General features: G+C 45.9%; 1 protein-coding gene across 6 annotated transcripts in view; it reads right to left on the bottom strand.

Annotated features, from left to right (window-relative positions):
* The window catches only part of LOC115797851 (diacylglycerol kinase zeta-like), a 94,433-nt gene that overhangs the window by 57,604 nt on the left and 22,672 nt on the right, over nucleotides 1-14,157 (bottom strand). For 3 of the 6 annotated variants that reach the window (XM_030754377.1, XM_030754394.1, XM_030754386.1), the window contains exons 2-4: nucleotides 5,681-6,899; nucleotides 2,398-2,506; nucleotides 1,912-2,007 (exon numbers count right to left, since the gene is read on the bottom strand). In XM_030754377.1, coding sequence (XP_030610237.1) covers nucleotides 1,912-2,007; nucleotides 2,398-2,506; nucleotides 5,681-6,660 — 1,185 coding nt within the window. In that variant the 5' untranslated portion in view covers nucleotides 6,661-6,899. The remainder of the gene's footprint in view (nucleotides 1-1,911; nucleotides 2,008-2,397; nucleotides 2,507-5,680; nucleotides 6,900-14,157) is intronic. The other 3 variants (XM_030754411.1, XM_030754403.1, XM_030754417.1) reach the window with 1 other exon arrangement.

Raw genomic sequence — 14,157 nt, 5'->3', positions numbered from 1 at the left:
ACGACTTCCCATCATCCTCCACCACCCTGAACTTTTTAAGCAGGATCGCCTCCATCTGAACCACCAGGGTTCAATTCTTCTGTCCACAAACAGTGACCCTTCACCCCTGTCAGACTTCGAGCCTGACGCTCCATTCCAGGTACAGCTTACCATCATACAATGTGACCAGCTGACCTGCACAGCCACTGTTACTCCACCACATGCCTGGTTTCCCAGTCTCAAGGTCGGCCATCTTGATGTTTCCAGTGATTATAACGCACAGTGGGAAAATCTGGTGCTGATTGGGAAGGAAGAACTCCCACTCCCACCTGTTGCTAAATGCTTGGCTCAGAAGCCTCCTGCCTTTTTTAATAGCAGATCTAATAAATCATTTATTCTTCTGTCACCTCTCTGAAGTCCAACATTTTCTGTCTCTGAGACTTAAACAGCAGACTGCTGCCCCCTTGTGGAACTTTGCCCACCAAACTATAAATTCTTGAATACCCTGTGATGCTCTTCATATCATCAAATTAGCATCCTTCAAGCTTCAGTGGGAATATCCAGTTTGTTGTGCTGTTATTTGCTGACCTCCCAAACCCTGCAGTGATCTCCTGATCTGTTAAATGAACAAACTCATTCTGGGGGGTGACTTTCATTTCCATATTAATGACCCCTCTAACTGCACTGCCACAGAGTATCTTAACCCTGTGAGTCCTTTAATTTAGTGCAGCATGTTAATGTGTTTATCTATAACTGCCTGCTGTCTGAGCACTCTGCAGCACACTTCCAGCTCTCCGTTCTAATGTGGCTGCATCAGCAACAAATGCTTCACATATCACAGACTTAGCTAATTGGTTTAATCGTGTAGTTCATCAGCCTGGATCAATAAAAGTCAGATTAGCCGCAGTCTTCCCGTGGATCAGCGGTCACATCCATCACCACAGGAGAGAGAGCAGGAAAGCTGACTGCAGGAGTCACTGAGCACACTCCACCAGCTTTAATCCCCCTCAGACTGCTCTCCATGCTGTACACTGGTTCTCAGGCAGGTTCTCAAGCAGGCCTGCTGAATGACTGCCTCACACTTCTTTCTGCCCAATGAACATCATCCCTCCTGTGTTCATCAAAGAGGTCCTACCAGGTTTATAAAGAACTCTCTGTCATCAGGCTGCATCCCAGATAACTTTAAACAGTCCGTGTGCTTCCCTCTGCTGTTATACACAGTCACAGGCCCATTTCCAAACTTTATTTCTAAAATCCTGGAGAAAGTCTCCGCTCATTAGTTCCTTCAGCTGGTTGAAGGAAACATCTTTGATACATTTCAAACCACAGCACTGAAACGGCTTTATCTCATGGATAAAGGTGAAAATTCCTCCGCGGTTCTCCCAGGCGGGCGGACCGAAGCACAGCAGCATAATGCTGAAGGTAAAACAGTCCTTCCTTCAGTGTGGCAGCCCTCTGTACTGGTTCCCATCAGCAGATGGAGGTGCACTGCAGACTCAGACACATGCAGCCTGCATCTGTACCAAAGCTGCGAGCTCATGGAGGAGAGCCCTGACAGCATTGAGCTGCTGCTCAGGAGGCTGGAATTCTTCACAGCAGCTTTTTCCCATCGCAGGAAGGGTTCCCACTCTCACCTACCACTGCTGCTTCATTTAACCTCTGTGTACCAACACACTGTCAGCTAAACCGCTGACAGTGTGTTGGTAAATGACTGAGCAGCCAGCACAGAGTGTGCAAGAAGATGATTCAAACAGAGCTCGTCCACATTATTAGTTTGTGGTCTGGGTGAACCTTTTATTAGCTGCTAATGGAATAAGTGGCAGCAGGTGTTTTGCATGTTTCTGTGCACAGCTGCTAATAAACACTGAGTCTGACAGCACATCATACTTTACCCCAAACACACAGCTAAGAGGACGGATCACAGGTACTAACCATTATCCTGGCAATGCAGTGCTGTTCTCCCACATAGCAGTAGTCTCCAGAAACATTCGTCTCAAACCAGATATGATCTCCATACAGCGCGGACTCCTACAGACACACACAGAGAGCTGGGTTACCTGCATACTATCAAACACCAGCTTTTGTTTCTGGTGTTCACATCATTGTGAAAATGACTGAGTAAATCCACGGCCAACCAGTAAGGAAAAAATAAATGTGTATCAAATCATTTTTACAGGACACAAATGTCTCAGAGGTCATCCAGAGGTCAGTCAGGACGCTTTTCATTGGCAGAGACATCAAACTTATTGATGAGGCCTTATTTATGCTCCAGCATAATTTCACTACCAAAGGAGCCTCTGTGACGAGTGACTGATGAGACATAAGCGTTATAATGTCACTCTGCCATGGCGGCAGAGCCAAACAGCTGCTGCTGTGGCCTAACACGCTTTCCCGTCTCACACTGATTCCCAGACTCACGCTCCAGTCCACGGTGCTGCGGATATTAGCTTCCGGGTCGGTCCTGGTCAGAGAGGATGTGCCGGGCTGACAGGGCAGATGGTGCAGACCGGACTTGGCGATGGCTTTCCTGGAAACAGGAACAGAAACAAAGAGTTAGCGTAACATCTGAAAAAGTGATGTGAAGGTCTGCGCAGACACACACACTTTGTAAGGCTCCATTGGTTTGGAGCTGGAGCCCACGTCAGTGCTGCTGCTGCACCCCCCCACAGACCACGTCACTCCTCAGCCTTTGCCGTTTCAAAGCCTTCGTGTAGAGTTGTGTTTTACTCCTGGTGTGGAGATTTTTGTATACTTTGAATTCTCTTATTTACATTTGGAAAATAAATATTTATTATGTATTTGCATACAATACGAGCTATGTATGAGTCAGCTGCCTGCTGCTCAGCAGATGTGATATTTGCTCGTTATGACTCTGGCTGATGTGTGGGTGGTGTGTGGGAGTTGCACAGCGTAAATGCTGCAGTTGTGTGTGGGCAGTTACGGCTGGGACTGATATGTTACTGGTAACAAGTGTTTCATCTAAGCTTTGAGGTGACTGCTGTTTACAAATGAAACTGAACTGAATGAGCACCACAGATCCAGGAACAGTGTGGGTGCGTGTGTGCATCACAGAGGCTGAAGAGAGAAAATCAGTGATCAGAGCATGCAGCGTCACAGCCATAACCCCATAACGTCTATTATTTTCCACTGTCGTACCCTCTGCTCTGGCATACGTGACTTTAATGTTGCCTCCATGAGCCTTTGTGTTCAGTTGCAACATTTTGTGTTAACTTGTGCGTTGACTGTCTTACCAACTGAAGCTTGCTTACTGTAGCCGATCTGAAAACGAATGCAGGAGCTGAGCAGTGACCACATGATGGATAAACTCAGAGCCACAGACTCAGCTCTGCTGCTCAGCCCACAGGTGCAGTCTCCTCACAGTTAAGGCCATAAACAGGCTTTCCAACGGGACCAGATTTAATGGACGAAGCATCGTTACAAAGAAATGATCAGCAAACACACGTCCTCACTGTGTGTGCTTAGCTTCTCATTGCTACAGTGTGATTGGGCCTCCAGCCGCCTCCCGCTGCAAACATGTAGAAACACTCAGAGGTCAGAAACAGGCTGCTGTGCCTGCTGGAGCGCTCAGAGGGGCATTAAAATGTTTCATATAGTAACACATCACTGAGGAAGCGTAGAAATGACTTCTGGTAAACTTTCCCTCATTTGCATCTTTACACTGAACAGGCTCCAGTGTGGATCCTCATGTTTCCCGTAGCTGTGTAATTCTATTGGACTGTTAGTTCTGCATATTTTTCTGTTAGAACTGCAGTCAATATTTATATAGTCACACACTATATTAGGCTCTATGACGCAACTGCTGTCACAACAACAGTCGCCTCTGGGCCCCAGAGAAGCTGCTTGTGACCACATCTCCTTATTTACATTATATTTGCATCTGAACTTGGGGGGGGGGGGGGGGGGGGGGGTGTGAATGTAAACTTTAGTCTTTAATGATTTTCATCGTGCTTTGACTGCAGCTACATTCCTCACTGCAGTATTTGTAATGACAGCCATACAAGCAGAGAACGGGCCTCTGTGTGATAACTCTGTGGAGAATACACGGGCACATGCTCATTTCTACACTTCATAAAGCTGCTGCAAGAAAACTGGACCAAAGGTTGTGATATTAGTTTGGCCACGTTGTTTATTATGCTTATTTCTGTCTGGCATTGTGTACAAAAACTATCATGAGAGGATTACATCTGAGCAGCAACCTGTGGGTTACCTCCAGTCTTCATATCAGCCAGGCTGCACAAACAGTATTTTTAGCTGCCTATGCAAACACAGCAGCAGAAATCCAGCCCTGAAGGCCACATCCTACTGCGGTAACACCAGTGTCATGTGATCATCACCATAGTCATCATCATCATCATGGAGACTGAAAATACTGACAGCCTACAGCCTAACAGTAATGAATGTGGCTCCCACAGTACAGCACATGCTTTGTTCTAATGTGTGTGTGTCTGATGTGTGTGTATGTGTGAGTGCGTCTGATGTGTGCGTGCGTGTCTGATGTGTGCCTGATGTGTGCGTGCCTGATGCGTGTGTGCCTGTGTGTGTGTGCGTCTGATGTGTGTGTGTCTGATGTGTGCGTGCCTGCCTGATGTGTGTGTGCCTGCCTGATGTGTGTGTGTGTGTGTGTGCGCATGTGTGTGTTTGCCTGATGTGTGTGTGCCTGCCTGATGTGTGTGTGTGTGTTTGCATGTGTGTGTGTGTTTGCCTGAGGTGTGTGTGTGTGTGTTTGCCTGATGTGTGTGTGTGTGTGTGTGTGTGTGTGTGTGTGTGTGCCTGTATGTGTGTGTGTGTGCGTCTGATGTGTGTGTGTCTGATGTGTGCATGCCTACCTGATGTGTGCGTGCCTGCCTGATGTGTGTGTGTGTGTTTGCATGTGTGTGTGTGTTTGCCTGATGTGTGTGTGCCTGCCTGATGTTGTGTGTGTGTGTGTGTGCCTGTGTGTGTGTGCTTGAGCGTCTGATGTGTGTGTGTCTGATGTGTGCGTGCCTGCCTGATGTGTGTGTGCCTGCCTGATGTGTGTGTGTGTGTGTTTGCATGTGTGTGTGTTTGCCCGATGTGTGTGTGTGTGTTTGCATGTGTGTGTGTGTTTGCCCGATGTGTGCGTGTGTGTTTGCATGTGTGTGTGTGTTTGCCCGATGTGTGTGTGTGTGTTTGCATGTGTGTGTGTGTTTGCCCGATGTGTGCGTGTGTGTTTGCATGTGTGTGTGTGTTTGCCCGATGTGTGTGTGTGTGTGTGTGTGTGTGTGTGTGTGTTTGTGTTTGCCTGATGTGTGTGTGTGTGTGTGTGTTTGCCTGATGTGTGTGTGTGTGTGTGTGTGTGTTTGCCCGATGTGTGTGTGTGTGTGTGTTGTGTGTTGCCCGATGTGTGTGTGTGTGTGTGTTTGCCGTGTGTGTGTGTGTGTGTTTGCCTGATGTGTGTGTGTGTGTGTGTGTGTGTGTGTGTGTGTGTGTGTGTGTGTGTTTGCCCGATGTGTGTGTGTGTGTGTGTGTTTGCCTGATGTGTGTGTGTGTGTGTGTGTGTGTGTGTGTGTGTGTGTGTGTTTGCCCGATGTGTGTGTGTGTGTGTGTGTTTGCCCGATGTGTGTGTGTGTGTGTGTGTGTTTGCCCGATGTGTGTGTGTGTGTGTGTGTTTGCCCGATGTGTGTGTGTGTGTGTGTGTTTGCCTGATGTGTGTGTTACATACGAGAGGAAGTTCTCCCATGTCTCCAGGTGGGGGTCATAGTAAATGTCGGGTCCATCCAGAGGTGAGGAACAGCTTTTATGGAGCGTGGAACCAGATAAGGGACCTTCTGCTGCTGCTGCCCCAACATCAGAGCTCAGCTCTGCTGAAGCCAGCTGGCGCAGACTGGGGCTGGTCATGGAAGTGGGGATTGTGTTCTTCGAATCACCGTGAGCGTGACTCGACCCCAGTGGATGATATCGGCCATAGACTCCATAGCCCGAGTCGTTGTCCTGAAACACGGAGTCTGAAGGAAGCAGGTGTGAGGAATTTCTTCTCAGACAGCGAGGAGGCCGGAGTAAGGGCCGGGATTTAATGTTTTCCATAACGACAGCCTGTGTTAGGTGCATCTGAGCCGTGTAGCTCACGTCATCAGCCCTGCTCTCCACTTCTTTATCACTCTCTGCTTCTCCATCAGACTCAGAACAGGAGCACTGGGAGAGATCCTGCTCCTCTTCATCCTCTTCTTCCTTATTCAGTCCTGTGCCCATCTGGACTAAACTTGCCAGTAACATAGAGGATCCGAGTAAATGAGGTTCAATAGATTTTACCTTAGAATGGCGTGCACAGGAGACTGTGCAACAGGGACGCTGATCGCAGGGAGGATTATGAAACGTGTGTCTTCCTCTCTTGACGGTGACCTCTGCTCCTCTTCCAGATGCTCCTTCACTTGTGCTTCCCAGCCCCAGCTCTATGATAGACTGCCGTTTCTGTCCACTGGCCACCAGTAAGCCGACGCTCGGGCGCCTGCGTTGGTCAGTACCAACTAGAGGCAAACCAATGGAGGAGCGCCTGGACTGCACCAGTGCCACCGAGGGCAGACCGACACTCGAGCGCCTCCTGGCTTTACTGGTCTGAATAGCAGGACATTTGTGACGCACTGCAGCAAAATGCTTTTGTCTTTTTTGACGTCGACCGAAATGCAGTTGGAAAAAGAAATCCATCTTGTCTTAGAGGGCAATATAATATACTGCTGCTCAAAATGATATGGGGCATCTGAGGAGATATGCAGCAGTGCCCTTTCTGTGTCTTCACTGACACCAGGTCAGATATCAGATATGGCCTGTTTGTTGGGTTTACATGTCCATGCAGCAGAAGAGCTTCCCTCCATCCAAGGCTGCTATAAGAGGGTCTAGCTATTGCTGGGCATCTCACCTCTGTCTCCACTCCTCCTTTGGAAATGCTGAAGGGGCAGATAGGGTGTTAATGAAATCTCTGTTTGTCATTACTGCTGACATCAACCTGTGTGAAAACATACCAATGAATGAGCTACGGCTAACCACTAAAATGAACTTCTCCTTGAAATGAGCTGATTCAAACCGGCTGCTCGGCTGGAGCTTCCTGATGCAGTGCTGCTTTGCTCCAAGTCACTCACATGCTGACCGTACAGTCACTTCCCTCATTATTTACAGTGTGAATGATTAGTGCTCCTTTAGGCTGACTGTGATGAGCACACGGAAAAACTGCTCAACTTCGAGCATATGCTAGCTATGTGCAGCAGTCGAGCTCACGGGGGGAGCAGGCTGAGCTCGAGTCTGGCTGCACGTCCTCCCCCGCTCCCAGAGCAGTATCAGGACAAACCCTCCTCCAGTCCACACATCTTCACACAGACACACACCCCCACAGCTCTGACCAACAGCACTTTAGAGAAGTCACCGAAGCACTGAACAGCTATCGTTAATGTTAACCTGGCTGCCCTTTAACTACTGCCACTTATCCTGTAGCCACATTAGCTGTCAATGGGTTATCAATAAGGTAGTGGCTTATTGGATATTTAGTAATATTTAGTATTTCCTGGGTACTGACATCAAGTTTGAAATTCTAGAGTGGTGACAGGAGTATTGTTGGAGTATTTAACAGTCAGTAAAGGTCAGTGATACTGTTGACCTTTATCCTGAAATCCTCTCCAACAGATATCACTCAGCTGCAGTGAACTCGTTTATGATCAGTTACAGAGTTCAGTTAATAGCTTAATAAATGATAGATGGGTTATATGGTCACCACAGTGAGAAGCTCCCTAAACCTGGATTACAGATGGACTGTGAGCCTGCAGCACCTGCAGCCCATGTTAGTTATCATCAGTGTCACGTTCACAGGTCCAACATGATTAATGAGCAGAAGAAGAACTGAGCTTAAAGAGCTCAAATGTAACGACACATTTCAAATCAATCACTCTCTTTTCTGTGGGTTTTATAAGTGGAAATATGAAAGAAATCTCAGCTCCTGATTCCTGATCCGGTTTCTAAAAAGATAAATGAGCCCATCAGGTGGGGGGGGTCGCGGTGCGGAGCAGTGTCAGAGTGTCCCTGCAGGACCTCAGATATTCGGGGAACCATGTTTTGCTGACGTGTCAGTTTCTGCTGTTCCCGGGAGAGCGGGATAAAGGTAAGATGAGAAAGCACTCGGAAATGTGACCATGCAGCATCAGAGAGATGCTGACTGCAAGGTGTGAGTGCTTTAAATCAGACTTCTGTGGACGGGAGTCCAGCTATTCAGTACTTTGTATCAACATCTTCTCTGATCTCTGAAATATGAATTTGTGTCCTTTGGCTGAGGACACTGTCCAAACAATGTTACCCTTGAGAATGAATGTGCTCGAGGGACCAGAAAAGAAGCCTTTGTGGAGGGAGGACTTAATTCTACACGGAGCTCGTTCAGTACTGACCTTCAGCTCGGTGGACACCATAAACAGGAAGTGAGTTTAGATATTTATCAGGAGTATGTGACAGGCAGCACACAGGCGGTTTGTAAAAGTGTGAAATGTCCAGCTCATTTTATCATGGCTGGCTTTGCTCTTCATCACACCAGCAGCCCATCAGTTCAGTAACGTTCACAGTAATCACTGTACTCCACGCACCGCTCCCAGCTGAGGAGCTTGCTGTATTGCTGATCAGACACACCAGATAAATGCCATAAAATAATGAAATTACAGGAAGTATAAAGAATAAAAAGAAAGGACGGCCTCGTAGTGTTGTATGACTCATATTAGGTCAAGCTTTAGTTGTCAGACAGATGGTCTCACATTTGACTCTTGTGCGTTGACTGTCTTATAAAGCGCTCAGGTCCTGTGGCTGCAAAACAAGCCCAAATCATCAGCCCTCCACCCCCGTGTGGTATGACGTGTTTGTTATAGTGTCTGATTTTCTCTAGAGGCAGTGCTCTGTATGATGAAACATCTCCACATTGGCACCTGTACAGGAAATCTTCTGGTTTGCTCAGAGGCAGTTTTGCCAAGCCTACAAGTGCTGCATGTTCTTTTTAGAGCTTCCAAACAAGCCATGCATGTTCACTGCTTTTCCAACTGTACAGTTATGAACTTTAACATTTAGCATGCTGACTGAGGCCTGGAGAGTCTGAGATGGAGCTCTCTGAGAATTCCCTGCGAATTGCATGGTCTGACATTGGGGTGAATTTGCTGGGATTTCCACTCCTGGGAAGACTGGGAAATCTGACTGGTTCTTGCCAGTACTGCTTCTCGACTCTGAGCACTCAAAGTGCTCTTTCACTACCAGGCTCATTCACCCAATCACACATTCACACAAGCATTTTTCTGTGCGTCTATCATTCAGGCACTCACACTCCGATGGATGCATCGAAATGTTTCTGAATGTTTTCCACTCATGAATAATCTTTGTCCCTGCAGAACGATGATATTCTAAAGTTTCCTTATCCCTTTAAAAGCCACACCAAGAAAAAAAACAATCAAAACAGTTTTTGATGTTTTCTTTTTTAAACAGAGGCATTTATCAAATGGTCGATTCGGCCTTTTTTGGTAAGACTCAGAATACATAACCAGATTAATCCATTATTAAGTCATAACCCTTCCTCAGATATTAGTGTAACAGAACCACCTGCAACAGCAGCTTTGGGGGCATTAGATACTGTTGGTGTGCTGCAGGGCAAAGAACATTTTTTGATGATAACAGATCCAAACCAAGATGGCTCAAAGGGTGCAGAAAGATCCAGGGACTCAAAACGTGCTCTACCACACCAGAACAGCAGAGGTTTCCACAGTGATGGCCATCAACATTTACTTCACTTTGCTGAGTTCAAGCACACCTGAATGATGCGTAAAAGCTTGGAATTAAAAGGGGTGCTGATTATCTGAACAGACATCATCTAATATTCAGTTCTCTGTGTTACAGTTGAAATGACTGAATGGGAAAGGAAATGAAGAACATTTGGCACCGTTTTTTTCTAGGTTTGTGTTTCCACCACTGAACTTACAAGAAACAGAGCGAGGTACACACCACCACAAGCTAACCTATCTCAGCACAGCAGATGGGATGATAAAGACAGAGGGGTAGAAAATTTGACATGTGGTGTGACTAAGTGAACGTATAAGAGCAGAACTGAAGATCATGCTCATGTCGGATGGAACAGCTGAGTGAGAAATGTGTCGTTCAGATCGGCGCAGCTGAAACCACGGGTATAACAGGAAGTCCCATCACAGAGGCTCATTAGCCCACTGAAACTCCATCATTCACTTACGGTAATTAACATTCAGCAGTGAAGAACAGGGCTGACTAACCGCTCTGTTACACAGTTCACACATCAGCACAGCAGCATGCACTTCTTACAGCTTACTGTGAAGAAGGGTCGTTATTATAATCCACTATGATTGTTATTATGATTATTAACTGTGGCTGTGTTACACACTTCAAACACTTGTTTAGAGCAGTAATAATACTCAGTCTTTGCTTAATTCATTATATGTGGCTACGTTTTGATGCTTACAGCAAAGCCCTCTGCTTTTATATAACCATAACAATTTATTACACATATATGTGTTGGACCGTCACTCTGCAGCTATTCAGTTACCAAAACCATTCACACACACCGCAGTAACAGAGTGAGTGTGTATACAGCTCCTTCTAATCATCTTGTAATTCTTCTGACTGTGTTCTTCCCTGTGGTGTGTCTTCTGTTATGTAACAGCTGCCTTCTCCACTGATAACCCCCTACCACAACGGGGGGGACCAGATGAAAGTACTCAGTAATAACTGATTCTATATTTGCACATCAACACAGCAGGGCTGTCAACAAATATTTAAAAATGTATTACATTAGCATTAGAAAGATGTAAAAATACATTTTTTGTTTATCTACCAAGTGGCACAGAACACAGAGCTGGGTTTGCACCAGCAGTTCCAGCTCCCAGCACTACTGGGTGGAGAACAGGTCATCACGTGTGCAACTAGAGCAGCAGACACGACGTTCTCCACGGCTTCTCCGTGTCACAGGTGCCCAGGGTGAACCTGCTCATCTGTGAAAAAAGAAATATCTTAACATTCCCTGAAGGTCACTCCCTAATTTAGGAATTTAGGCCTGGAATCATTTGACACCAACTGTGTGGTAATGATGGCAGAGGGTTCACTCTAACCCAGTGGTTCTCAAATAGTGGGGCGCGCCCCCTTTGGGGGCCGCGGTGCGATACCTGGGGGGGGCGCGTGTGACCCTGGGGAACAGGCTTTTTTTTGGGGGGCCGTACTAGTATAAAGTGTAATTGCGCATCCACTACAGTAGGCGGCAGTGGCGCTGTCATTGTTACTTCTGTCACGTTTGCGACAGTGCAACATTTTACGACTTACAAGACAACAGGTTTGCCTTGGTTAGCAGTGTTGAGTCAACAGAAAGCTCCGACTGCGTTCTGCCTATAGCCTCCGTTATTCAACATAACAACCCCCAACATGAAAAAGTTTTTAACAGGGATGAAAAGAAAAGCGGAGAGAGACAAAGATAATGAGACAAAAGAAAGTCACCCGAAAGCTAAGACGAGGAAATACGACGAAGCGTATTTAGCGCTTGGCTTCACTGTCACTACAGTTGGAGAAGAGGAAAGACCGGTGTGTTTGCTGTGTCTAGTTGGTCAAACATGTTTACAGTTTAAACAAGGATTTATTTATTTTTAATTTCAGGCAATGATGCACTTAAAATCTTTTCTGTTGCAGACTTAAAACACGATTTAATAAAGTTATTCTTTGTAAGTTTGACCATATGTCTTTCTTTTTTTCTTTAATGTTAATAAGGATAAAATGTTATGCAGAGATGGATAGTCACAGTGGGGAGTGGGGGGCACGAATAGTTTTCTTCTTGCTAGGGGGGGGCGTAACAGAAAATAATTGAGAAGCACTGCTCTAACCCAAGGTTTTGCCAGACAGAGGATTTACACCATCACCCATCTATCTGCTTCATTTATTATTTGTGTAGGTAGATCTTTCAAAAAGAGATCTACACAAAGATTTAGTCATTCATTGTGTTGTTCGCCTTTTTGATGACCTAATGTGATATTCAAACGCTTATTCTGCCCACTGTGTCATACCCTGTCCTGGTACTTATATACATGGCACATGGCCTGGTACTTGTATACGTGGTACATGAGCTGGTACTTATCAGTGTGAAGTTGGACTTGAAACCAGACGGCAGTCTCAGTGCTGTCACATTCATGTGCATACACATGAGCACGTTGGGGGTCTAAGCCGGGCTCAAGTATGTAACTCCTGTTAAATGCTGGAATGTTCTAGTAATACGTGCAGCTTTATCACTGATGATGATGATGTCCATCCAGATTTCTAAACAGCAGCACTGTTTCTGACTGCTTGCACCATGCTGTTCAATAATCAGGCTATTGTGATGCACGACACATGCAAGCTCCTGATAAATCTAACTGGTCGTGTTCAGATCTGATTTATCACTTTTTAAAGTTTGCAACATTAAACATTAGTTGTGTTCTCAAACATGTGCAAAGTTTTCCAGTGCTTCCCTTCTCCGAGCTCCATGGCAGCCCACTGACAGTTACAATGCAGCCTGTCCTGGAGCGCTCAGAGCATCGGGATGTTAAATGTAGATTTTTTTTTTCCCTCGGGTGTCTGAGTGAAAACTTCATGTCACTGTATGAGGCTTTATAAGGAAATACTGTGCATACACATCGTGCTGTTCCAAAGCACCCGCTGCACTGCAGGTCTGCACTCACATTTCAACTCATGCTAGTGAGCTCAACTGTTTTAATAGAAGTGAATATTCTCTGCACCTCACGTGTGTTAGATCTCTCACTGACACAGTGGGATAAAATCACTAATGTGTTCCTTTGAAATGCCACAAAAAGGTCATGACATTAGTAATAAGAACAATTCTGCTTTAAAATGTGACTGAGGCTGATCCAGGCTCAGAGAGCATCTTTAGTTCTGGGTACGTTCATCTTAGTGGTCTGGGTGAAAAGGACCTTCTTCATGGGTACAAACTATAGAACCATAGAAGTCAGAGCCCATTTTAAAAATGTCACTTCACCTGTTCTTTCATGTTCTCGTGTATTAGTCTCACAGTTGATCGCTCACAGCGTCCTTTTAACATGAACAGCTGCAGATGTTTACACCGAAGGCAGTCTGTCTCAAAAAGAAGCAGCGCGAGCCACCCAGAGGACACTAATTATTTACAGGACAGGTAGATTTTCACACTGCAGGCTCACAAGCATTTGAACAAATAACCTTCAGGGTTTCCTCCTTCTGCTTCCACCGTGACGCATTAATAATCAGACCCGACCATCCTGTCGAATGCTCACAGTAAGCTGGCCTTGATGTTTCACGATGTATTCCTCTCACTCAAAATTATGATGCACTCATAGCAAATCTGCAACACACTTTAAATTGTGTTGTATTAATGGGTGCACGTTTGGTGTGGGTGGTATAACAGAAGAGGCCGTTGAAGGCAGGTCTGCATTTAAGGCCTGGCTGCACTGCAGGGAACATGAAGATGTGCTGTCAGTAAGTGTGCCGCAGGCTATGACACTTTCCAGCACTCCATTCTGTTGGGTTAAATATTTACATGAACAACAGCGGACTGCAACACACACACACACACACACACACACACACACACACACACACACACACACACACACACACACACACACACACACAAAGAGTGCTCTACATCAGTGTGGTTTTCCTCTACTGGCCTGAAACAAGCCTCATTGCTGTAGCAATACAATAAGTGGCAGCCCTTATCATTGTACACCAACGCTCTGGTGAGAGTTTATTATAAGAGGTTTTGCAGCTAACCCACATAGCTATCAAATTATTCTAACTTCCACTGACGGCAGTTTGTTTCAGTCCGTTTCTTCCACTTCAGTCCAGTCAGTGACCTCTGCCTGAACGAGCACACGAGGGTAACACGAGTTCATTGTTGGCACAAAGTTTCTCGTTAGCTCCAAAACTTCCCCAAAGTCTACAAAGGTTATTTTTCTGTGTGAGAGCCCTGCACAGCTAAACGGACACAAAAGCAGAACAATTCCTGGCATTCACATGAATAAACAGGCTCTGCTATCCCAAATTAAGCTGCTGACATCCCACACAGCAATATTTGTGATAGCAGAGCAAATGTGTCATTTTGAATGTATCAAAAAAATGTCCCCTACAGGAATTCTGAACTTCCCTCTCTGCACA

This window comes from Archocentrus centrarchus, chromosome 2, assembly GCF_007364275.1.
Source record: "Archocentrus centrarchus isolate MPI-CPG fArcCen1 chromosome 2, fArcCen1, whole genome shotgun sequence".
Classification (NCBI taxonomy): Eukaryota; Metazoa; Chordata; class Actinopteri; order Cichliformes; family Cichlidae; genus Archocentrus; species Archocentrus centrarchus.
Note: the sequence above shows the minus strand (reverse complement) of the source record. Positions and strands in the feature narration are given on the sequence as shown.